This window comes from Trachymyrmex septentrionalis, unplaced genomic scaffold, assembly GCF_001594115.1.
Source record: "Trachymyrmex septentrionalis isolate Tsep2-gDNA-1 unplaced genomic scaffold, Tsep1.0 scaffold63, whole genome shotgun sequence".
Classification (NCBI taxonomy): Eukaryota; Metazoa; Arthropoda; class Insecta; order Hymenoptera; family Formicidae; genus Trachymyrmex; species Trachymyrmex septentrionalis.
Genome location: NW_017305811.1, coordinates 407,901 through 431,676, shown reverse-complemented (window position 1 = coordinate 431,676; position 23,776 = coordinate 407,901). Strand labels below are relative to the sequence as shown.

General features: G+C 33.4%; 7 protein-coding genes across 14 annotated transcripts in view; 3 read left to right on the top strand and 4 right to left on the bottom strand.

Annotated features, from left to right (window-relative positions):
- Positions 1-4,089, bottom strand: part of LOC108753015 (RNA-binding protein Nova-1) — an 11,987-nt gene extending 7,898 nt beyond the window's left edge. Inside the window, exons 1-2 of one of the 3 annotated variants that reach the window (XM_018494306.1) lie at positions 3,720-4,089; positions 2,836-3,254 (exon numbers count right to left, since the gene is read on the bottom strand). In XM_018494306.1, coding sequence (XP_018349808.1) covers positions 2,836-2,953 — 118 coding nt within the window. In that variant the 5' untranslated portion in view covers positions 2,954-3,254; positions 3,720-4,089. Of the gene's footprint in view, positions 1-2,835; positions 3,255-3,719 lie in introns of those variants that run through there. The other 2 variants (XM_018494307.1, XM_018494308.1) reach the window with 2 other exon arrangements.
- On the top strand, positions 1,083-2,333 carry LOC108753016 (protein TIC 100-like). Its single transcript, XM_018494309.1, has 2 exons — positions 1,083-1,221; positions 1,451-2,333. Exons 1-2 carry the CDS (start codon positions 1,207-1,209, stop codon positions 1,949-1,951), a joined length of 516 nt encoding a protein of 171 aa, XP_018349811.1. The 5' UTR covers positions 1,083-1,206; the 3' UTR covers positions 1,952-2,333.
- Positions 4,090-5,319: 1,230 nt separating the features above from the next.
- On the top strand, positions 5,320-6,124 carry LOC108753017 (transmembrane protein 216-like). Its single transcript, XM_018494310.1, has one exon. The coding sequence runs from the start codon at positions 5,477-5,479 to the stop codon at positions 5,903-5,905; it is 429 nt and encodes a 142-aa protein (XP_018349812.1). The 5' UTR covers positions 5,320-5,476; the 3' UTR covers positions 5,906-6,124.
- A 229-nt stretch (positions 6,125-6,353) lies between these two features.
- Positions 6,354-11,306, bottom strand: LOC108753069 (adenosine 3'-phospho 5'-phosphosulfate transporter 1). Of its 3 annotated transcripts, XM_018494414.1 has the most exons (9): positions 11,229-11,295; positions 11,021-11,166; positions 10,340-10,548; positions 9,374-9,582; positions 8,932-9,156; positions 8,650-8,803; positions 8,358-8,569; positions 8,152-8,277; positions 7,738-7,905 (listed from the first exon to the last, which is right to left on the bottom strand). In XM_018494414.1, the coding sequence occupies exons 2-9, from the start codon at positions 11,050-11,052 to the stop codon at positions 7,738-7,740; spliced, it is 1,335 nt and encodes a 444-aa protein (XP_018349916.1). In that variant the 5' UTR covers positions 11,053-11,166; positions 11,229-11,295. The 3 variants fall into 3 exon arrangements, with proteins under 3 accessions (XP_018349917.1, XP_018349918.1, XP_018349916.1); XM_018494415.1 differs by lacking the exon at positions 11,229-11,295 and having other exon boundaries at positions 6,354-7,905; positions 11,021-11,052; XM_018494416.1 differs by lacking the exon at positions 8,152-8,277 and having other exon boundaries at positions 6,354-7,905; positions 11,021-11,306.
- A 3,154-nt stretch (positions 11,307-14,460) lies between these two features.
- LOC108753010 (60S ribosomal protein L28) lies at positions 14,461-16,173 on the bottom strand. Its single transcript, XM_018494299.1, has 4 exons — positions 16,091-16,173; positions 15,657-15,753; positions 15,331-15,573; positions 14,461-14,586 (listed from the first exon to the last, which is right to left on the bottom strand). Exons 2-4 carry the CDS (start codon positions 15,741-15,743, stop codon positions 14,500-14,502), a joined length of 417 nt encoding a protein of 138 aa, XP_018349801.1. The 5' UTR covers positions 15,744-15,753; positions 16,091-16,173; the 3' UTR covers positions 14,461-14,499.
- Positions 16,174-17,315: 1,142 nt separating this feature from the next.
- Positions 17,316-19,135, bottom strand: LOC108753007 (probable methyltransferase BTM2 homolog). Of its 3 annotated transcripts, none has more exons than XM_018494289.1 (3): positions 18,954-19,135; positions 18,380-18,550; positions 17,316-18,265 (listed from the first exon to the last, which is right to left on the bottom strand). In XM_018494289.1, the coding sequence occupies exons 2-3, from the start codon at positions 18,509-18,511 to the stop codon at positions 17,342-17,344; spliced, it is 1,056 nt and encodes a 351-aa protein (XP_018349791.1). In that variant the 5' UTR covers positions 18,512-18,550; positions 18,954-19,135; the 3' UTR covers positions 17,316-17,341. The 3 variants fall into 3 exon arrangements, with proteins under 3 accessions (XP_018349791.1, XP_018349793.1, XP_018349792.1); XM_018494291.1 differs by lacking the exon at positions 18,954-19,135 and adding an exon at positions 18,699-18,770; XM_018494290.1 differs by lacking the exon at positions 18,954-19,135 and adding an exon at positions 18,699-18,735 and having other exon boundaries at positions 18,380-18,611.
- LOC108753001 (gamma-tubulin complex component 4) lies at positions 18,991-22,959 on the top strand. Of its 2 annotated transcripts, XM_018494279.1 has the most exons (9): positions 18,991-19,079; positions 19,984-20,101; positions 20,186-20,379; positions 20,820-20,914; positions 20,982-21,295; positions 21,408-21,878; positions 21,949-22,126; positions 22,206-22,428; positions 22,578-22,959. In XM_018494279.1, the coding sequence occupies exons 1-9, from the start codon at positions 19,011-19,013 to the stop codon at positions 22,824-22,826; spliced, it is 1,911 nt and encodes a 636-aa protein (XP_018349781.1). In that variant the 5' UTR covers positions 18,991-19,010; the 3' UTR covers positions 22,827-22,959. The 2 variants fall into 2 exon arrangements, with proteins under 2 accessions (XP_018349781.1, XP_018349782.1); XM_018494280.1 differs by lacking the exons at positions 19,984-20,101; positions 20,186-20,379.
- The last annotated feature ends 817 nt before the right edge of the window (positions 22,960-23,776 follow it).

Below are 23,776 nucleotides of genomic sequence, written 5' to 3'. Positions count from 1 at the left end.
TATATATATATATATATACACAGGATCTTTTATAACTTTTAATAAATGTTTCTTGGAATAAAAGAGAATGGAATTTTGAACTAAAAGTTCTTTTCCCACTTTTGACTCAGACCATTGTTTACTGAATTATTAATAACAATTAAACTTGACTTCAATCAGATAGCGCGCAGCCGGAGTAACCAGGAGCGTAACCACGGGACTCCTCGCGTTTATTATGCAATAATTATGCTTATTATCTCCCGATAGAAATTTTATTCAAAAATTGTTTATTTTTCAGCTCAAAGAGCTCCAAGGATTTTTGCAGAATTTTTTTGCCAATTTTTTTAGTGCTGCATTTTCTTATTGGCAATTATTTCTACCAAAGTGAAAAAAAGCGATATGAAAAATTCTGAAAAAATTCTCAGAACTCTATGAAAAGAAATAAACAATTTTCATTACTTGATGTTTTTTTTTGTAAAGTTGATAACATTAAGTAAAGAATTATTGAAAACTAATATTCGGCAATATTTAGTAATTAATATCTTGTTAACGTTATTGCAAAATGCTAGAGAACTCAGTTTAATCCACTCTACCAGCACGCAAAATATTTGGCGGTCATTCTGGGACACCCTGTATATAGTGCGTGCACGCATACACATAATATATGTGTAAATGTACATATTTATAGTATATATATATATATATATATCATGCATTTTCATAGTTGGATATTATGAACAATCTTATTAATATTATAGTATCTTATAATATTAATAATAAAATATTTTTAAATATAATAACTGACGTAAGTAAAAAACTTAACAATTTCAGACTTATAACATCGTACGTACCTCCTGAATGAGCGTAGCGCGCTATGACAAAACAGCAATAAAGTGAGAAGTAGGAATGGAAATAGGCATAAGTACTGACACATTTCAATTTCAAGCCAAAAGTAATCATCCTGAACAGTTCAGAATTAATAAAATCTTTTCTCATTTATATCTTTCTGAATGGTACGTACACTCGATTATATCATAAAAAAAAAAAACGAATTTATAATGATGACTAATTTCAGTACGGTCGGACCAAAAGGAATACAATTCGCAACTCGGGTTGCAAGTCGAAGACAGCTGTAATTCAAAACGAAAAGAATCAGTCACAACAATGATTTTAGTTAATCAGCTTCGCTGGAAGATTGACATTTAAACCGTAATCGCGTCACATGACATGAGGGAAAAAGAGGTAGAGAAAGAGAGCGAATGATTATATATAAATCACGCTTTAATAGATGTAAAAAAAAAAACTATAATCGAAACGAACTAATAATCAATTTTCACTAAGGATATTTAATTTCAAGTGAACGTCACGGCAAAAGGATCGACGTGATCCAACGAAAATGTAAAAACCCGTTGTAGTTTCGATTAACCAATTTTACTTCATTTCGTTCCTTTTTTTTTTTTTTTTTTTTTAGACAAACGAAGATCGATGCGATCGGAGATGCGAAAGGGATGATGCACAGCAGGAAGTTGGATGTACGGGAGTCAAACAGCTGTTTGACAGATGGAGGCCCTGCGCGTTGGCTCGGCTCAGCTCGGCCTCGCTCGCTCGCTCGCTCGCTCGCTGGCTGGCTGACTGGCCCGACGACCTTGACCCATCAACCTCTTCGAAGAAGCAGAGAGAGACGCGAGGTGGGTGGGTGCGTGCGTGCGTGACAAACTCACTCACCGATGCGCCATATCCTAGTGGGCGCCGTCATTCTGTGCGCGGATGGCAGTGGCGGTGGCGGCTTCTCGACGACGACAACGACAACGATAACAACGACAACGACGACGACGACGACGACGACAACGACAACGATGATGATGACGATGACGATGACGACAACGACAACGGTGGCACCGCGTTACGGATACACGGCACGGGACGGAACGGAGCAGCACCAAGTGCTGCTGTGACAGGTGCGCGCGTATAATGCACGGCAACGATGACGAGAACGGCACGGCGGAAATGTACGCCGCTATTTCCACGATGCTCGCGCGACAAAGTTGCAGAGTCACCGTAGGAGCAGCCACCGCCGTGGAAGCGGTCCTCCATTAACGATGCTTCACAGGCACGACCGCCCACACGTAGTCGAAGGAGAGCGAGAGTATGAGAGAAATAAAGAGATCGGGAGAAAGAGGGGGAAAGAGAGAGAGAGAGAGAGCGAGAGAGAGAGATGAAGGAAGTGAAGAATGTCGCGCGGATGGAATGTCAAAATTCATAACATCACTGACTGATCCTGCTGATTTGTTGTCGAACTTGGACGTGTCCACACGCATGATATCGTTGATCAGAAAGGATAAAATACACGATAGAGCGAGGCTAGAGAGGGAGAGAGGGAGGGAGAGAGAGGGAGGGGGAGGGAGAGAAGGAGGGAGAGAGAAGAAAAACGGGACGACGATACAGGCGGAAAGAGACGTGGCACGGGCGAGGATATGCAAGGCGAGGCGCTGTGCATCGTGTTCGTGACACGTACGGCCGATGAGAAACGAGCCATCGACAAAATGGGAAACGAAAGGGAACGGATTCGCGCTGTATCAATAGAGGCGCGACAAAGATGACAGGACGCACGAGAGGCGAGAGAGAAATGAATAGGGAGATTGAGGGACGGCTACGCGTATATATATCTGGTATCATCTATTGCATGAACTATGCGTGAATATGGGTGAGAGAAGAGAGGAGGAGAGGAGAGGAGAGGGGAGAAACCAGGCTCTGATATAGGCGACCGTCGAGCGAAGGAGTGAAATTGCCGCAATTTTGCAATGGCGACGCTGACGATGTTGACGCGCGGCGTCGACGACGCCCGATCGAAAATACCTGATCCGTAGTGTGATCTCTTGGTCGCGCCGTTCTCCGCATCGCAGTCGAGCGGCCGCTTTCTGGAGTCCGCAATCTCCGGGGAGGGACACGTCTCCATTCCTGAATCAGCGGCCATCTTGGTTCGCTCGTTGCACGCACGTAATCCCCCCCCCCAGCCCAGACCCACACACGCACACACACTCACACCTGTACACGCGCGCGCGCGCGCGCGAGTTCACACGCACGGCCACGGAGAGATAGATTACGTTACGGAATAAACGGCGCGCACCAGCCACCAACCACCAACCACTAACGGTACGCACAATCGAAGCGGGATGCGATGTACACCGTGTACACCGTGTACACCACACACGAGACGCGCACCCTCTCTCTCTTCTTGCCTTCTCCTGATTGGAGGAGGAGAACTCAGCGACTCGCTAGAAAGGCGAGGAAAGAGAAAGAGAAAAAATAGTACGAAGGAGCGCGCGCGAATGGGACGAACGATTAGTGGTGGAGCGAGATGTGGAGCGATACGCTGCGGCTGGAACTGGAGCTGGAACTGGAACTGGTAGAACAGATGATGTTCGCTTTATGGGGGGCAAGAGTCGTGTCCAAGAACGAGGTGCTAGACGCGAGCAGATCAGATAGGCACGACGTTGAACACTTCCAGATGAACGAACGAACGAACGAACGAATGAATGTACGTTACGTACGTGCAGTGACGACGACGGAACCAGGAAGGAGGAAAAGGAGATAATAGTAACAGGCAGGCAGGCAAGCACACACACACACACGCACACACACATACACAAGTGGAGAAATCCGCACTAGGAACACTAGGATACGTGAGCGCGCACGAACAAATAACACACACGCGCTCGCGAGATGATGCCGCGTCTCACCGCGTCTCACTGCGTCTCACTGACGACTGGCCTCCCTTGCCTTGCCAACCAGCTGGTTGATACTCGCGCTGCCCTCGCACAGCACACGTACACTGCACATACACACCTCTTCTCTAGGTTCGCTGCGTCTCCGTCTAACTTGCGTTTGACTACGTTTGACCTACGGCTATATACTCCGCCTCCGTCTCTCTTCCTTTCCCTTCCTTCCCTTTCGTGCGCGCGCAGTTTCTCTCTTTCTCTCTCTCTCTCTCTCTCTTCTTCCGTCGTCAGTCCTCAGCCAGCAGTCCCAGCGTGGCTCCGTTCAGCACAGTTCAGTGGAGTAAACTGGAGTAAATCAAATAAATAAATATATATATATATATGTGTATATGTATAGTCGCAGAGAACCCTGTCCATGTCCGTGTCCCTCTTTGTCAACCCGCGAAAAATTCGACCGATCGACTGACGGACGAACGGATACTTCCGGAACCCTTCGGAGTTCGGCGGAACTGACGGAACTGCGGTAAGCGTTGCAACGCGGCGAATGGTGCGCGCACTACAACTATATGTTACGTAAGCTGTTAGCTGTGCTGCTGCCGCCACGGGGGATATAACATAACGAACATAATAAACCTGATGATGCTGCGTCGTCCTGCGCACTGCGCAGTGCGCGTTGCCGCGCGCACTCACCGCGGACTCTGGACTCGGAGCAGCCGGAGGTCGGAGCAACGTTTCCCGCCTCCGACCGCTTTTTCATTATTACGGACGAGAGATTGGCGGAATTGTATTTTCACCCTTCACGCTCATACGTACGCTCAATGCGCACTTGAGAATGAAATCGTGAAATATTCCTAATCCTAAGGAAAAACGCGACATTTATCGATATTAATAAGTATTAATCTATTTTTATCTGAAGTCCGTCTTAAGATGCTAATACGTCTCTGTGATCGGTATTCATATTGCATACAGTTGATTCTTATATATTTAAGACTTAAAATTTTTATTTCAGACCTACACTCTAAATTTGTAGCAGTCAAATTTCACTGCGTTAAAATTGGACTACTGCAGTGAATTTTGTCACTGTAAAGAATTGCAAAATTTACTCCAATTATTGAATGAAACTTCTTAATAGACCGAATAATATTACTTCAAGAGGAGAGTGATTTTACTTTATTTATGAAGAAGATCGATTCATTTTTTTTTCTAAAACAAAAAGGCCATATATTGGCATATATTAAATTTATAGCGTATAATTTTTTGCAAAATTTATAATGATGAATTTAATCAAATACTTGCTACCGTATGAATCTTCTTAAATATCAAGTTCAAATATAATTATATATATTGCTTTAAAAAAAAAAATGAATCTTTAAGCAGAGTGAAATCGTGTGTGTGTGTGTGTGTGTGTGTGTGTAAAAATGTATTTATTAATTTGAAAGTTTAATTATAAGTCTCATTATCAAAACATATGTTGACAGGGTTCGCAACGTTACCTCATAAAAATAACCGTTTTTCTTTTTCCTACAAAATAATTCGTTATCGTTACTCATTATTGATTTGCAAAAAAGTAACTCATTACCGACAGTCGAATGTGAGAAGAATAATCAACTGTGATTGGTCAATTTCTTACTCTTGCTTACTCCGTGTATTGTAAACGACGCATCATACCGTGTATTGGACAACTGTATCACTGTGTATCTATTCGTAGAGACAACTTGAAGGTTTCTACCGTACCGTAGCGATCGGAAGGCTTCAGGTTTCAGTGTTGAAGAGTGATAATGCCCACCGTAGTGAACTCCTCACTCACCTACGAAATTCTCATGTATCTGAACTCGTTTTACTTCGGCATGTTCGCCGTATGTGAGCTGGGCATGGGGCTATTCAAGGTCGCGAATTTGCCATCACCGGGCACAAGCAAGACTCTGACAGAGTTTGCGCTTCTGTTTTTCTTGATAGTGACGGAGAGCGGCAGGATTTATCTGGGAAGAAAGGGAAATCTAACTGAGCGTGGACTGCCAATTCTCATCGGAATCGTCCTGACCATTCCCAGCTCGCTAGCAACGCTCTACTTCCTGCTCTGGCAGTACTACGTACTCAGGTTGGAGATGATTCTCTGCAGTATACAGTTGGTTCTGCTAGCATCCGAGGTAGTCATTGCGATCATGTGCCTTATAGCCATCCACCGACCGCCAGCTCCAGTGAAATGACTAAATGTTATCTTTTCTGATATTCTAGTCGCACGACGACTATATTTTACACTTGTCGCTTAATAATCTATTCAAAGTATCGTCGATTCATCAAGGTCGAAATCAAACTTTTTGACAACATTGTTTTTTGATACACAATAAGACTTCTTGCTATGTACGATTATATCTATTATATCTCTACGTGTAAAAAATCCTGTACAGGAAAGAGAATCAGATTATTTTCCCTAAACTCTATAAATATATATAATAATATATTTAGATATACATCGATAAATCGATTCTGTACAATAGCTTTACCACAAATTTCAAGTGAAAAATAAAGACTAGTCGTCAAAAAGATTTTTATGTTACTTGTACAACTTGTGTAATTAAAATTATAAATACTGCCAAACAAGTATTCTCATTTAAGTAATTATCTGTAAATTTATGTATTTACCGAAAGGATATTGAAGAACTTTGTATTGTTGCTAAAAACGAGCAATTTATAGAAACTAGGTAGTAGAAATAATTTGTCAAATTAACTCAATTGGATAGAATGTTTTGTTTTGTTACATATTTGAACAAGTGTTGAGATGAATAGAATGACTATTTCTTTGCAGCTGCTGCTTTAGTTTACATTATTTTCAATTAGAAGAAAAAAATATGAAGAAAGGCGACAGTATAAATTGCGAACAGCCTTCAAGAGAGAAACATATATGGTGGATTATATATTTCATGAATTCCTTGAGGAAAGCGATTTGTTATCAAAATATATTGTCAGACATATTCTTGTACACTAAATACAAAATTTTATTTTTCGCATTAGTTCTGATTTAAAATGGCTACTTACTTGAATCCTTTAAGGAATCCTAAAGTGAAGCCCGAATTCCCAGATCGCTGTTTCATTGATAAAATGTGACACATCTTTATATACTAATACATCAACGTCGTACGCACACATATACATAAATTTTCATAAAACGATAGCAACATAGCGTTTTAGTTAGACGTCCAAGTTTAATTTCAAGAACAAAGACATCATTTCTTTGTGTAATCTATTAATCTGTAGCCTTCAGTTTCGTAAATACAGATTTGTATACAGATCGCAAAGCTTTCGTAGTAAATGCTGTCATAACTCGATAGCTCTAGATAACATTTTGGGCTAAAAAAAAAAATGGTAAAAAAGATTATAAATTCCAAAATCTTTATCGTTCTCAACATATTTTCCAAAATGAAAATAGCCAATGGAAACACAAATGTTCTATCTTCCTTTGATGAATATGTAGCTTAAGTCCCATACAGAAAAGAAAGAATTATATGTACTTACTTCTATATTGGATATACTCATCTAAGGTAAGAAACTTGCATGTGTTTGTTCTGTATATGCATTTATATCAAAATAAATATTTTTCAAATAAATAATACAATACGTGTATACGCCTTTATACATATGGCATAACACAAATTTTCTTTTCATAAAGATATAATGCTGTTTTTGTCAGATCACATGTATCTTCAAGTACATATTTTTCCAAATATATTACACACGCGACGTACATTGGCTACAAAACTTATAAATATAAATATTTCTTAAAGTTCATGATTGAAATTTCTATCCCAAACTATCGGATATACACATTCGCGAGATATAGTATATGCTGTATATGGAAAGAGAGATTATGATGCGATGTTAATTATAAATAAAGGATTAAAATTTAGCATCCATAATTACAGTCAATATCTAATTACTACGAATTCTATCCTAATCCATAGCAAAAAACTGTAATAAACAGTTGATAGAATTCTACTTCTATGACAATTAAGATTGTAATTCTGTCTAACTAATACAATGTTTAATGTTTGATACTGTTTGCTGCGGCTCTGCGTCTTCTGATTACACGTAATCGATTGTTGCAATAAATTCGTAAAAATACTGAGCCAAATACCAACAATATCCCAAACACTCCAATAACAGTAATCTCGTGATGATAAATCAAACATGACAATAATATCGCCAAACCCTGTAACAGATATTATTAAATGCGGGATTATAGTCTGGATTTAAGGGCAAGAGCACGATAAATACAGTGTCGGCCTACTTTGTCATTTATGAAAAGTCCTCTCGGTAACGTATGTAATTACGCTCATAGGTATGGTATAATTTTGTTTTACGAGAGACACAACAATTGACCGACACTTTGTCTATTGTGTGCTCTTGCCCTAACTCTTTTTTTGACAAATTGATATTATATGAAATAATTATGTACTTGACGAATGGTCATCATAATGACAAATGTAATGGATCCAAATTTCGAAATGGTGTAAAAAATGTATAATTGGCCGCTTGCAGAGCAAATGGAAATCAGCAAACAGTCGATTATAAACCTGGGATACTGTACAATAAAATTTGTTAATGCTACTTTTATGTAAGCAATATTAAAAGGGACTAACATGCGTATTCCAAATTAATTACCGTCGTCATGAAAGAAAAAATTAGCGGAAAGCTCGATTGTTGAAACAGAGACATCGCAGTTAGCAAACAGGAGAACATATTGACTGCACACATCATTTGTACGCTAGTTACTCCATAATCTATAAACAGTGCATTTTGCCAGGTACTTGTGAAACTATCTAATAATAAGTAACCTCCCAATAAAATAACACCGGAGAGTGTTGTCGCTCCATCTGTGAAAGTATTAAATTATAAAATTAATATAATGTTGGTTGCAATTAAAATGCATTGCATATTTGACAATTAATATTACTGTTTTTATTATGATCAGAACTGTCCAGCATAAAGAGCGTCATTCCGATAGAAATAAGAATCGCAGTAACATATTCATAATATTCGTATGACGTATGCGAAACTATTTTTCCCATAACCATAACCGGAATAATTTTAGAGGCTTTAGCTAAAACCTAAACGAATAATTGAACGAATATGAAACATTTATATAAATAGCTTTTACATAAGATATACATAAAAGTTATGTTAGTAAGTAGAAAATCAGCAAATCATCAGAAGATATACAATCGTAATTTTTCACCTGTGAAGGAAAACTGACGTACTTCAGAGCTTCATATTGACACCAACTGCTCATGATATTTGATAGAGAACAAAATGCATACTTATACAATGGCGTCTTATGTTGAGGCTGACGTTGAATAAGTAAGTATAATCCAGACATCAGAAAAGCAAGAATGCGATTTACAAATACCAAGAATTGCGAATCTTGAAACCGTGCTTTACTGCCAGAAGCATCTTCGTATTCCTGTACAAATGAATACAATGTTATTTTGATTTAATTACATTTTTACAATAACAGCTGAATTCGTTATAAAAACGACGTACAAGTACGTTACAAGTAATGTTTTACTTCGTAGTTAGTAGTTACACTACAACTAATTATTAATCACACTGATAACGTAATACATATGTACATTTTTTAAATAAATATTTTCTTATTGTTGATGCAAGTTGGCCATTACCTGCGTCATTATCTTTTCCTGCAGGTAACCCCAAGTTAAATAACTAATTTGTAATCCAAGGAAACAATACATCAATAGCAAAGCGTCTTGAGTAAAAGTACGTTGAATGTGAGTGGAAGCATTAGGAGCATAAGTTGGCGAATCCAGGAAACCTGTCTCACAGTGTCCCACAAAGCACGAATGCACCAGTCTGGGAATACAACCTTTCCCTGCATAAATATTCTTCTGAACTACTATAATATACTTTGGAACATTATATTTCAGAGTTGGCAAATTTACTTTATAAAACTCATTACCGTTTATTTTTTTTTTTTAAATAAAACTCGTTATTTGTTATTTATAAACGAGAAGGTCCCGTTAGCACACATCCATTTACATCGGCCGGTGCCTAGTAATTTTTCACTGCTTTACCAATAAGAATATTTTATTTTAAATTGACCAATTAGGATAACGATATGTGCCATCGGATCCTTCTCTTAAAAATTAACGAGTTATTACTATCTTCGTTACTTTTTCTTGATATTAATAGAATATCATATATAAATTTGTATGGTAAATATAAATAAAAAATGTAAAAATTTCACTTTTTAGTAAAGGAATAAGATTCAAAACTAGATGAATGTATGTTACAAAACTGAGATTTTTTTGTCATTATTTTATAATACATTTCCATATATTTCTATTAAAACATAACTAGAAAAAAATATAAATTATTAATCAGAAAAATTGTTCAAATATTATAGGCTATATATTTTTTTGTGCTTATTATTTTACGAATTTTTAAGAGTACTTTTATTTTTTTTTAAGTAAAAATTTTTTATTAATTCCACATTAATTCCTAAAAAATTAACTTCATAAGGAAATGTAATATCATTACTCATTATTTTAAAAGTAAATTGGAATGGTAATGAAGTTGCAATATATTACATACTAATTCTGATTAGTTCTTTCCATATCAATACTTACCACCTCTCTGAATGTACTTTATATAGCGTACATATTTGTATATAAGACAACCTGGCAATAACACAGTGGCATATCCCAATAAATTCAAACATAATCGAATAATCCAATTATATGTAGATATTTTGAGAATATCCTCTCCATTGTTCATGACCAATTTAATAATTTCACTAGTTCCAAATATGACGCTGACTGAAAATAGTAGCAACAAGCTACCAAATGTATTCTCTTTAATTACATATTAATAAAATACATAAAAATTACATGTTTATTATAAAAATATCTAATGTATAAGAAGGATATTGGCTGTTTTATAAACAGTTACTTAATCCGCCGATTAAATTTAAGCCAACTTCTAAACTGAAAACTTATCTCTAACCTAATTTCTTGACAACAAAATACATATTTGTAAAGATACTCAAAATATATTTATATTTCCAAATCTAATTTATTATTCATACTACATTTTGCCTTCGCCATGAATAGATTAAAAATTAAGACAAATTTTAAAGAGTTGCCGTTGACAATTTTGATGACAAAGTAATCGGCCGATCAAGTAATCGGCAATGATGAAACCGGCCCTATGCATTGAGCTAAGTTGTTACTGTATCGCATCAGCTGTAAAAATAGGACTAATACCGCCGTTATATTTATGCTTTTGATAAAGCCGAAAGTGAAACGTACCATATCACGATGTCACTCCCAAAGTTCCCCATACTCCTCGCGAGTGAGAAACTTCGGCGATGGTATCAATTATCCCATAACCTTTGTCACAGACGTCCTCACTTGTGAGCTTAGAAAAGCCTCCAACTGCCGTACATTGTTATATACTACGAACAATTGCCATTAGAACACTGTAATTAACCTTATCTTTGCTCTACTCCATTTTTACCATGCCACGAGTAGACCCGCAAGATTGTAGAGTACGCACTTATTAATGCCCATTTTCACTAATACAGATTAAAGGACATAACCATAGAAGTATTGGAAGAGAGAAACCTGAAAGGAGCCATGCCAGTTTTTTTCCTGTTACCGTCGAAATCGCCAATACATCCGTTTTCAGTTTGAGAACCACGTTGACTACATACACTATCGATAAAATCGTATCGACGAAAGTAGATACGATATGATTCGTGTCTATACTAAATCCTCAGAACAAATATATCAATTATTCATAAGGAGAGTTGTTTATTAAACAAAATTATATATATATATACATATTTTTTATCAAAATCTATTAAGTCAGTAGCAAATTGAAATATCATAGTGTCCGTAGATCTTAGTGATTACAATGACATAATTTTATTTGAAATATAATTTAAAACGCGAGGTAATATAAAAAAAAATTATAAATGCCTTTATGTATACAATCTTCAAATACTATATGATTTAAAATTCGCGAATAACCTGCAAATAATAAAACGATTATATTAGTTAAAAATTACTTTTTATTTAAATTTTATATTATTGTAAATGATAATCAGTTAGCAAATACTACATAAATCATAGCACTCATAGATCTTGGTGGATACACAAATTATCATCCTCTTTATACAATGATATAGCATTACATAATAAACAAAAATTATGACAAATGAACATTGTCCGTAATCTTTGTCGATTCATTACAATTTCCAAAGATTTAGCAAACTTAATAAACAGAAAATTCCCAGTTTGTTATTAAATAAAATTATTATATGTTTTATTAAAATTTACTAAGTCAGTAGCAAATTGAAATATCGCAGCATTCATAGATCTTGGTAATTACAATGACATAATTTTATTTAAAATATAATTCAAAATGCGAGATAATATTAAAAAAAATTATAAATACCTTTATACAATCTTCAAATGCTGTATCGTTTAAAATTCACGAATGACCTGCAAATAATAAAACGATTATATTAGTACAAAATTACTTTTTATTTAAATTTTATATTATTGTAAATGATAATCAGTTAGCAAATACTATATAAATCATAGCACTCATAGATCTTGGTGGATACACGAAATTATCATCTTCTTTATACAATGATATAGCATTACATAATAAACAAAAATTATAACAAATGAAGAACATTATCCGTAATCTTTGTCGATTCATTACAATTTCCAAAGATTTAGCAAACTTAATAAACAAAAAATTCCGAGTTTGTTATTAAATAAAATTATTATGTTTTATTAAAATTTACTAAGTCAGTAGCAAATTGAAATCGCAGCATTCATAGATCTTGGTAATTACAATGACATAATTTTATTTAAAATATAATTCAAAATGCGATAATATAAAAAAAAAATTATAAGTACCTAAAATTATAAATACCTTTATACAATCTCCAAATGCTGTATCGTTTAAAATTCGCGAATGACCTGCAAATAATAAAATTATTATATTAGTTAAAAATTACTTTTTATTTAAATTTTATATTATTGTAAATGATAATCAGTTAGCAAATACTATATAAATCATAGCACTCATAGATCTTGGTGGATACACAAATTATCATCCTCTTTATACAATGATATAGCATTACATAATAAACAAAAATTATGACAAATGAACATTGTCCGTAATCTTTGTCGATTCATTACAATTTCCAAAGATTTAGCAAACTTAATAAACAGAAAATTCCCAGTTTGTTATTAAATAAAATTATTATATGTTTTATTAAAATTTACTAAGTCAGTAGCAAATTGAAATATCGCAGCATTCATAGATCTTGGTAATTACAATGACATAATTTTATTTAAAATATAATTCAAAATGCGAGATAATATAAAAAAAAATTATAAATACCTTTATACAATCTTCAAATGCTGTATCGTTTAAAATTCACGAATGACCTGCAAATAATAAAACGATTATATTAGTACAAAATTACTTTTTATTTAAATTTTATATTATTGTAAATGATAATCAGTTAGCAAATACTACATAAATCATAGCACTCATAGATCTTGGTGGATACACAAATTATCATCCTCTTTATACAATGATATAGCATTACATAATAAACAAAAATTATGACAAATGAACATTGTCCGTAATCTTTGTCGATTCATTACAATTTCCAAAGATTTAGCAAACTTAATAAACAGAAAATTCCCAGTTTGTTATTAAATAAAATTATTATATGTTTTATTAAAATTTACTAAGTCAGTAGCAAATTGAAATATCGCAGCATTCATAGATCTTGGTAATTACAATGACATAATTTTATTTAAAATATAATTCAAAATACGATAATATAAAAAAAAATTATGAATACCTTTATACAATCTCCAAATGCTGTATCGTTTAAAATTCACGAATGACCTGTAAATAATAAAACAATCGTATTAGTTAAAAATTATTTTTTATTTAAATTTTATATTATTGTAATAATAATCAGTTAGCAAATACTATATAAATCATAGCACTCATAGATCTTGGTGGATGCACAAATTATCATCCTCTTTATACAATGATATAGCATTATAATATTAGCCAAGTAATGGAAGTAACTCGTTATTTATAACGAAATTACAATAGTTACTTTTTTGATAACTTTATTGGTAACTTAACTGGTACGTCAAAATTAGCAAATTGAAAATCATGGCATTCATAGCAATATTAAAGTTGACGTGTAATTGCACGCACGTGAAAAATATTATATAGCAAATAAGAAACTTAAATTAAGAACTTAATTTAATTAATTTTAAATTAAATTAATTTATAAAATAAGAAAAACTTAATAAATAAAATTTACCTAATTAAAAATTGGGTTTCGCAGATCAATCACAGAAGAAGCACGTGTTGATTCTCCTTTCAATCTAAAAATAAAATTCCATAATATAAGACCTAAATATCGCAATCTAATAAAGAAAGCTTTAATTTATATAAAAAGCTTACCCAAAAAGATGTTTATAATTAAGATCTAATTTAATTAAAAGCTAATATAATTAAGAGCTTATTTCAAAATATTTTTATTTTGCTGAAATGTGTATTTTGTTATAAAAATATGACATATCTACAAAATAATGGTGCACAGCAAAGTTTTTCTAAATCAAGTGTAAATAATACGTCAAAAAATTTTACTAAGCTAGAGCACAATTACTTTACAGAATACGTCGTCTGTAATAGATATTTTAATTTACAATGTATATTTAATAAAATATACAAATTAATCGGTCTTTTTAGTAGTTCGTGTTTTCTTAGTGGGAAGAGGTTTCTGTGATCGCAGTACGGCACTAGCCCGTCGCAGTGCAGCCTAAAAACATTTTAAATAAAAGCATTAATATTAATGGCAAATAACATACAATTAAAATATAAAAATTGTTTTATGTACAAACAAACATAATAAGAATCTTTAATTAGTAAATATTTTGTTTAAAAAAAAATTTAATTAATGAAACAATTATTATCAGATTATAATAATAAACTGGTCAATTATAGCTGTTCTTCTGAAGAATGGAATAATTATAATTAGTTTGTTTTATAACTACTGATGTTACTAAATCTGATTAAGAGTGCTGTGCAAAACATAATCATTAATCTTTCAACTGTCAATAATAATACAGGGTAGTATAAAAGTAAGTATTCAATTTACAAGAAATCATTACTTAAGTTACAAGTTATAAGAAATCAACCAATTATAGTCAAGTTATAAGACAAGAAGAAAATATACTGACAATATAAGACAAGAAGAAAAATATACTGTGATTGATTAATTTCTTGTAGACTTAGGGCAATAGCACAAAAAACTTAAGCAGTAAAACATAAGCAATAAACAAATTGACCAATCACTATAACATCCAATCCAACATGTTGATTCCTCATTGCTCATGTCTTACTGCAAATGTCCTACAAATTTTGTATGTGCCATGGTCCTTGCAATTTATATAATAGCTCTTATTGTAATAGCTTATTGTAAAAAGTTTATTAAGTTTTTATTTGAAGTACATAAAAGCAAAGAACTAATAAACTTAGCATAATGATTCTATAATTTGCATACCTTAGTGAGATCTACGCGATATTTGTTCTTTTTAAGTAGAGTTTTCAATTTGTGTAGAGAACGACGAGCTCCTGCCTTCATTGTGCTCTTTACATTAGCTTTAGCAGGCTTGTTGACTGCCTTGGCTTTTTTATAGACAACTGTGAAACCCTTTTTGTCGGGAGTATCAATAACCCCGACACTCTTACGGTGAATCAAACCAGAGTAGCGATAACTACTCAGATTCGTCAAGTTGTTAGCCTCCTAAAGAATTATTAATCTATGTAATAGCAAGAAATATTGTTGAAGTTATTAATACTTTAGAAGATACAGCAGGCTTAACGAACCGTAGAAAATGGCTTGTTGATGTTGCGTTTTTTCAGAAGAAAAGCATTGTTGTCGCGGATTATCATCCAATTCAAGTGAGACGACATCTTGTACTTTCTATGTAACAATCAGTATTCACATTTTTTCACCATTATCCACATATATATATATATATATATATATATATTCGTATTTTATATTTTTGATGATAAATATATTTTATAAACAAAATAAACTTTTATTTAATTAAATTATTATCTACTATTTAAACTAAAGTTTTTTTACAGGTTATGTGTATCTAACGAATGTAAAAAGATCATTTTTTACATAACTATCGTACTGCGAAGACATATATATATTTGACGATTTAAAACACATTACAATCCTAAAATACATTATCTAATACAACGGATTATTAAAGAGAATCTAAAAATAAAGTCAAAATTATACGTACCACGTGCAGCACCGACAAGAGATAACAAGAAAAGATTAGGAAAGATCGAAAAAACTTTCCTAGTTCCAAACTTACTGACGAGACAATCAATACTAAAGTCTTATATTTATTAAAGAAGCGCGACCGACTTATGTCAGTATCGCAAAAGTACTAAAAAGTACTAAAAAGTACTAAAAAGTACTAAAAAGTACTAGAAAAGTACTAAAAATGGCATTGTTTGCAAAATAGACTATGAAATCCCCAATTCATTAAGCAGCCATTTTAATAAACAGAAATAAGTTCATTATTGGCTGCTAATCACGTGATTAAAATAATCAATCAGAATACTTAACATCAGTTGCGCTTTTCTTATAAGTATAGAATATTCTAATCGATACCAAAGTATAGAAAAGATCCTTTATTTTGTGGACTTAATCATATCATATACTAATAATACTAATAGCAATTAGCGTATTCGATTCAATGACTTGATCCGACTCCGAGTCAATAATTTGTTCTGTTTAGCAGCAAAAGAAAAGCTAAATTGTGCAAGAAATGCAGCTAAAAAGAACAGACCATTGAGTCGGAGTCGGGTCGAATCAATAAATCGAATACGCTTATTAAATCGAATAAGAGCTTATTGGACTACAGACAATTAAATCGAAAATGGCAGTAGAAATAGCTAATAGTCGCTTTCAGCAAATTCAACTGATGCGGAGCAGATCTGTGAGCGCTCCGGTGCTCGCTGCTATTGGTGTATTCTTTTAGATCAATAGTAGCTCACTGATTCGCTCCGTAACAATTGATTCAAAGCTCCTAGGACCAGTTTCACCAACGCCAGTTAGCTTAATCCGTCGACTGACCAATCGCGTTTGCTGTTTAGTAGAATCGACCAATTGCTATTGACAGTTAATCACGATTAAGCTTGATTGACGTTGGTAAAACCGGCTTATAATACTCTTGGAAATATATCGCAAATAAAAAATTAGAAAAATACTATAATATATGTAATACATACGATAATGTTTTTTTAGTTTTTCGTATAAGCACTTATCGAAAATAAGAGCCCTGCTGAACACGACCAATAAGAAAGTTATAGACATTTCGGCTCAGATAAAAAAATTGCGCTACTTCGGTATTCTAGTATATCTAGAGTTTTAGGTCTTTGATCTAGTTTTTATATTTTACAATTTCTTCCCATAAAATATTTTATTTAACATCAACAAAAATAAAATTGCCAGCAAAATACAAATAAGTATAAGCATTGTCATATTATGTTAATGTTTCGTTATTAAACGGTAATTCAGAAAAAGCACTCGCTATATCAGTTTCCTCATATTCGTCCAATTTCTCTTGTTCTTCCTTAGAGCGTACGGTCTGAAAATCCTGGGGAATAAAAATCTTTGTCTCGGACAAATATTTCTTGTCAGTCTCAAAAAAACGATGCAACTTGGACCACCGTATCGCTACGTCTTTGTACACGCACTTTCTGAACACCAAGCAGTGAATGTGACGCAGTTTCTCATACTTAATTCTCATGAATCCTATTTTGCTCAGCGTGTACCTCCAAGATTTCATCAATCTCGCATTTGCACCAACATGTTTCGAGTCTGGACTCACAATAATCAGGATGCCACCACTCTTTAATACATCATATGCGTTTCTGCAGCAGATGTATCTCTGTTTTGGACATGGGAGATATTCCAACAATAGGGAAAATACCACAGAGTCGAAGAAATTCATGGGCAATTGACAAATCTCCTGCATGTCTCGTGAGAGAATTTTCTCCTTTCCGATCACAATGTTCAAAAAATCGCATCGATAGACTCCTACCGTGGGAATTAGATCTATCGCAGTTACATCAAACGCATTGTCAATACTTATAGGATTGTAACAACTTCCTACATCCAAAAGCGATATTCTCCGTTCATAAAAATTTTGTAAACCGTTTTCCATATGGCTTGGATCATCTTTCTCGCACGTTGCACTTTCATCGTAGGATTTTGCTGAAAAACAAGTCATTTTAGCGTTTATCTCCTGCTCTTTCTTATCATATTTCTCTCTACCACCATTGTAAAAGTATTCTTTGCATTGAGTTTTTATCCATTCTATTCTACAGAACGTTCCGTTTCTCAAATCTGAATTACTCTCCACCCAGCATTTAGTAGCCAATTTGTGCATGGATACAGCATATTTCTGAAATAATATTGAAATAACACCAAATTATACAATTAAATATATTCTGATTTGTATTACTCCTTTTGAACTGACAATATTTAACTTTATAAGCAATGAAAGTTTAAAGCAAACCTGTAGAACATCATTTCGCGCCAAATGGCGTTTCCATGCCATCTCGGCGCCATATTGGTGATAGTCGGCGCGCAATAGAGCATGAGTTTCCTTCACGATGTCAGCTAGACGTTTATGCTCCTCCGTCGTCATTCGATTAATAAGAATACTTTCTTCCTTTTTCCAGATATTCTGAACAATGAAAATACAATATCTAGCCAATACTGTGATTCTGTGAAGGCGTAGTTTCACACTTTTGCATAAAGGGAATATCAGAGTTGATTACGATTGACGATTGCCCGGTTCTATTTCAGCCAATTACGATGGATTCGCTACTTACATGTTGGAGCACGCGAACGAACTTGAACTGACTTGGAGATGCCGAGTGCAAAAAGTGCAAACAACGCGAACAGATTTCTTGTATTGATATGACAGATTTCGTAACCTCAACTAACAAACTTCTACGATCAATATTTCGATTCGCAGGACAGAACAACGCTTTTTTCCGTCAAATTCGTTCGTTTCAGATAAAAACGCGTCGAATAAGTACAGTTTCATTGATTTTCGAGCCGACGTCGTTAAACTGAATAATTACCTTAAATGTGAAATTAATACATCTCTTATCATTTATTCGATGTCTAATATTTAAAAAATGTTGCACGAGATTTTATTGTCACTTTGGGGATGTTCAACCAATGTATCGCAGATGATAGAAACAGATGTGAGTACATATCTTAATCAATGAAGAGTATTATACATTTAAGCCTCTCTCCTGTTCAGTGTGCTCACTCACCACTACTATTTCCAATTATGACGTCAGATGCAAGAGGATTTGCAATAAAAATTTTTGCAAAATATATGAAAATATGTATAAATGAAACAATACTTAGAATCGATAGAACCGTCTTGTAAAATATAAAAACTGTGATAAAAACAAAAATTTTTTGTTTTATTAATAAATCATATATCTTAAATTGAATTATACATACACTATGCAAAAAAAATGGAAGGATTACTTAGTCTGTCCTCCAAAAATGGGTAATATTCAAGTGAAACTTCGTCAAAAATTATTATAAAGAGACTTATAAGAAAGCAAAACTCGAAGTCTCTATTTTCAATAGCAGTAATTGGTATTTCGATCTGATTGATTTTTTATAAAGTTATAGGGATATAAATAAACATTTCGTAAAATCTAAAAATTTCACACGAACTTTACAAAGTTCCGTGGCCTGAACTAAAACACTGCAAACAAATTCTGTTTACAGCTTTCGAAAGAGCGAATCTTTACTTTTAATCTTTTTGTGTAATGTATAATCAAAAACAAAATGAGCTATGTGTTTACAGCTATGACAAGCTATCAAAAATTATATAATAATATATAGAAATATTTAATATTTCCTAGAAAGAAGATAATTTTCAATAAACTACTCCTAATAACTCTATTCTATCGGTAGGAAACATCATTTTATTTAAAAAAATTTCTGTTTGAATATAATTTGCATTTTATTTATGTGTTTTCTTGCTTCTGATAGTTCTAATGTTACAATCTATTAGCAATTGTAACAGTGAGTGAACAGATGTCTTAAATATTATCTTTACGTGTTTCTCATCAATCTCTCTTCTAGTCCGTAGATCTTGACAAGTATTTACATCCTGGAGAACAGGCGCTACTTAATAAAATACTAGATTTTGTGAAGAAGTGTAACGTCATACGAAATTTTATATACAGTAAAAATACAAAAGGTTTGATGAGAAATTTGATGAAACATATTTTATGTAATTGACATAATTGTCTTATGTTCAATTTAACCATTTTGTGTTTTATAGAATCTGTAACTCCTGGTCTTTATATACGTGCTCTTTTCGATGGAATGGATCAAGCATTAGAGCCATTTCGTAAAGAAATAATTGAATTGGAGAATACAGTCTTAAACGATAATCATACTCCACTGTCGTTAATTCTGTGCAGCGTTGAAAAATACACTTGTTTATTTTCTTTATTACATTCTATCATTCGTGAGGTCATTATAGATTTCTTCAAGAAAGATATTTTACATTAGTTGGTTTCAGTATAATTCAGTTTTTTTTTTTCAGATCAATGTATGTGTTTTCTTCATTACAGTTATAATGTTTATTATCATATCGTCATTATATATTTGCTTTCATATGTGCAGAATATTTTTTTATTTGGGATATTTTTAACTCTAGGGAGTTTTATGGTACATTTACATCTAGACTTTAAAGAAATTTCCTTTTTTTGTTATAACTTTATATTATCTTACTTGTTTTAGCAAATAATAAATATATAAATGTATATGTAATCAATGTATAGAATAATAATCAAAGTGACAAAGCATTTTTATGATTAAATGTATATTGAATCCAACAATTGCTGTTATGAAATATTATAATTTATGTGCTAACACAGAAAGATGTTATCAACTGACTTTTTTCGTTTTAGATTCGTACACAGAAATTCCATGGTTGTAAATTGTTGCAATGCTTACATCAGCGTATGCATACCGGCATACCTGAGATCAACGTCACTCTAGAATTGTAAGAGATTTTATAATTAAATTCGACATTGTTTGCCTTATGATACTTGTCTACTCGCTACTTTTAGGATGGCCCATTCTGTTCATATTGTTTTTTACAAGCATTTAACAAGCTGGCTCTTATATGGGCATCTAGAAGATCCTCACAAGGAATTTTTTATACAAAAAATATCGGATTGCGAGAAAGCTTTGATGCATGAGGATAGGAAGAACATTGATGCACGTGAATCAATAAATGATAAAAAGATTGATGTTGATATGTGGGACTACAATGTACAGATGGACATACTTCCATCTTACATCAAGCCATCGTTGGCAAATAAAATCTTGACCATCGGTCAGACCGTCATTATGTTCGGAAATGATCCCAGACAGAAAAAAGGTAAAAAAATTGTAACTTTTAATTACCTAAAAAGGAAAATACCTTGTTATTTATTATATAAGCAAATAAGTGCAGCCATATACAATAATTATAAAGAGCTAAATGTCTTTAGATTTCAACATGATACCAAAAACAGAAAATTCCGTATGGGGCGACAAAGAGTACAAGTACTTTAGGAAACTTCAGAATCTCCAGGCAAAGTCAGTTTTCAACATTGTTGAGTTCGATCGCACGATCAATGAATTGAAACAGTGCGTGACCGAACTTTTGTGGCATGTTGCCGTTGAAGAGGCGCAGCTGATGCAACAACTCAGGCTGGTAAAAGAGTTCTTCCTGATGGGACGCGGTGATCTTTTCTTAGAATTAATCAAGCTCACGACGCACATTCTGAATAAGGCACCAACAAGTCATACGTCCAGAGACATTAATCTTGCGTTTCAAATGGCACTGAGAAAGATACACCTAAACGATGAAAGCGCTATCGACAGTTTTAATTTCGTGGTGCCTGCGCTACCGTCTGAGAACGAGGACGTCAACACGGATGGCACCGATCTCTTTGATAACGAAAAGCAAGATCCTAATGGTGCATATTTGCGTCGCAAGATTTTCCTAAAATATTCCAAGATAAGACGAACGAATTTTTTTTATTGTAGAGAAACGCGGATGGGGCATGATCACATTGAAGTACAAGGTTGTCTGGCCGCTGCATCTGTTGTTTAATCCGGTAGCGTTAAACGATTACAATACATTATTTCGCTTCCTATTGAGAGTTAAAAAGACTCAGATCGAGTTGTGGAATCTCTGGAGTGAACACATGCATCACAAAGATTTGTAAATATATTTATATTTATTGTAAGATAAGTAATATTTTTGCTATCCAAAATTATTATAACGAAATGTATATTCGCAGTGACATCGGCGTGATCCAATTAAGAAATAATTTGATTTTTATCGTCGATAACTTGCAGTATTATTTACAAGTGGATGTGATGGAAAGTCAATATGCTATAATGGAAGTGAATATGAAGAACACACGAAATTTTGAAGATATACAAAAGGCACATTCGATGTTTCTGGCTAACGTTATGTCGCAAACTTTTTTGCTAGGCAGCGGAGCAGGAAAAAAAAATCCCGTAAATATCATTAGAATCGTTTATAAAATTCGAAAACATTTTTTTATGCAAAATGTCGCAGGTTTGACGAATCATCTTTCGTACATCATTCTTTGATTGATTTTGAACTCTGTTATTGTCGTCCTGGTATTCATGAATATTTTTAACAGGTGAACAAACTGATACACCTTTTACTACGACTATGCGACGATTTCATCTTACAAGCATCCATGTGGGAAGTTGGTAATTTGCTCTTAACGGAAAAAGAAGAACTCAAAACATTATGCGAAACACTCGATAGCGTAATGGATTGGTTGACGAAAACATTGAATAGAGTACGTGCGCAACCTAGTGGCGAACACTTGGCTCGATTACTATTGAGATTAGATTTCAACAGATGGTTCAGTAAAAAGATTTGAAGGGATAAAAAGGATAAAATCATGTAGTGAATTGCATGTATATCGCTACTAAAATAGAACACAATGTTAAGTTTTTCTTTTTTGTAAAGATTGTATAATTGGAATACAATAATATTCAGTTAAGAATATATAACAAGCGAAATAACACTATTATTATTTCATTATAGCTATTTATGTAGAACAATTTAAAAAATCAGTTTTAACTAATTTAAAAGGACATTCCATTCTGTTATTCTTTTTGCAAAGATCTTGTCATATATTTCAACTATTTCAAGTCTATATTTCTTCAAATTTATTTTTTTTCTGTATCATGCAACTTGTACAATCAGTAATTATTAATGTATATAATTTTCATATGACTTTGTTTTAATATTTTTTTTTACGAATCACTTGAATATTCATAAAGCAATCGTCGAATATTCGTAAAGCAATTGTCGAATATTCGTAAAGCAATCGTCGAATATTCGTAAAGCGATCATTTTAAGAAACATTATTAATTATAAGAAACATTATCATTAAACCAGAGAAAAACCTGCCGAAAGACCATGCCGACCTTTTTCCTTTTACCGTTGAAATCGTTCGTACTACCGCCTATACATCCATTTTCTGACACTGTCGATAAAATCGTATCGTCGAAAGTGAGTATGCTATATCCACAGGATATATATATATAAAAGTGTGCCGTCTATATGGAGGGATAGTCGTCACGCTTCTATCCTGTGGATATTCAATAGGTATGCATATATACCTTAAATGTGTACATAGTAGAATTTTATTGAGTTTGTAACACAAATATATATAACAAATTACTATGCATAAATAAACGATCTATATAATACATGAACAATACATAAAGATTTATGTGTATATATGTACATATATAGAGTTAAATTCCATCATTTACAATCATTAGAAACAAGGAATGTTTCAAGAAATATTTGGACATTATT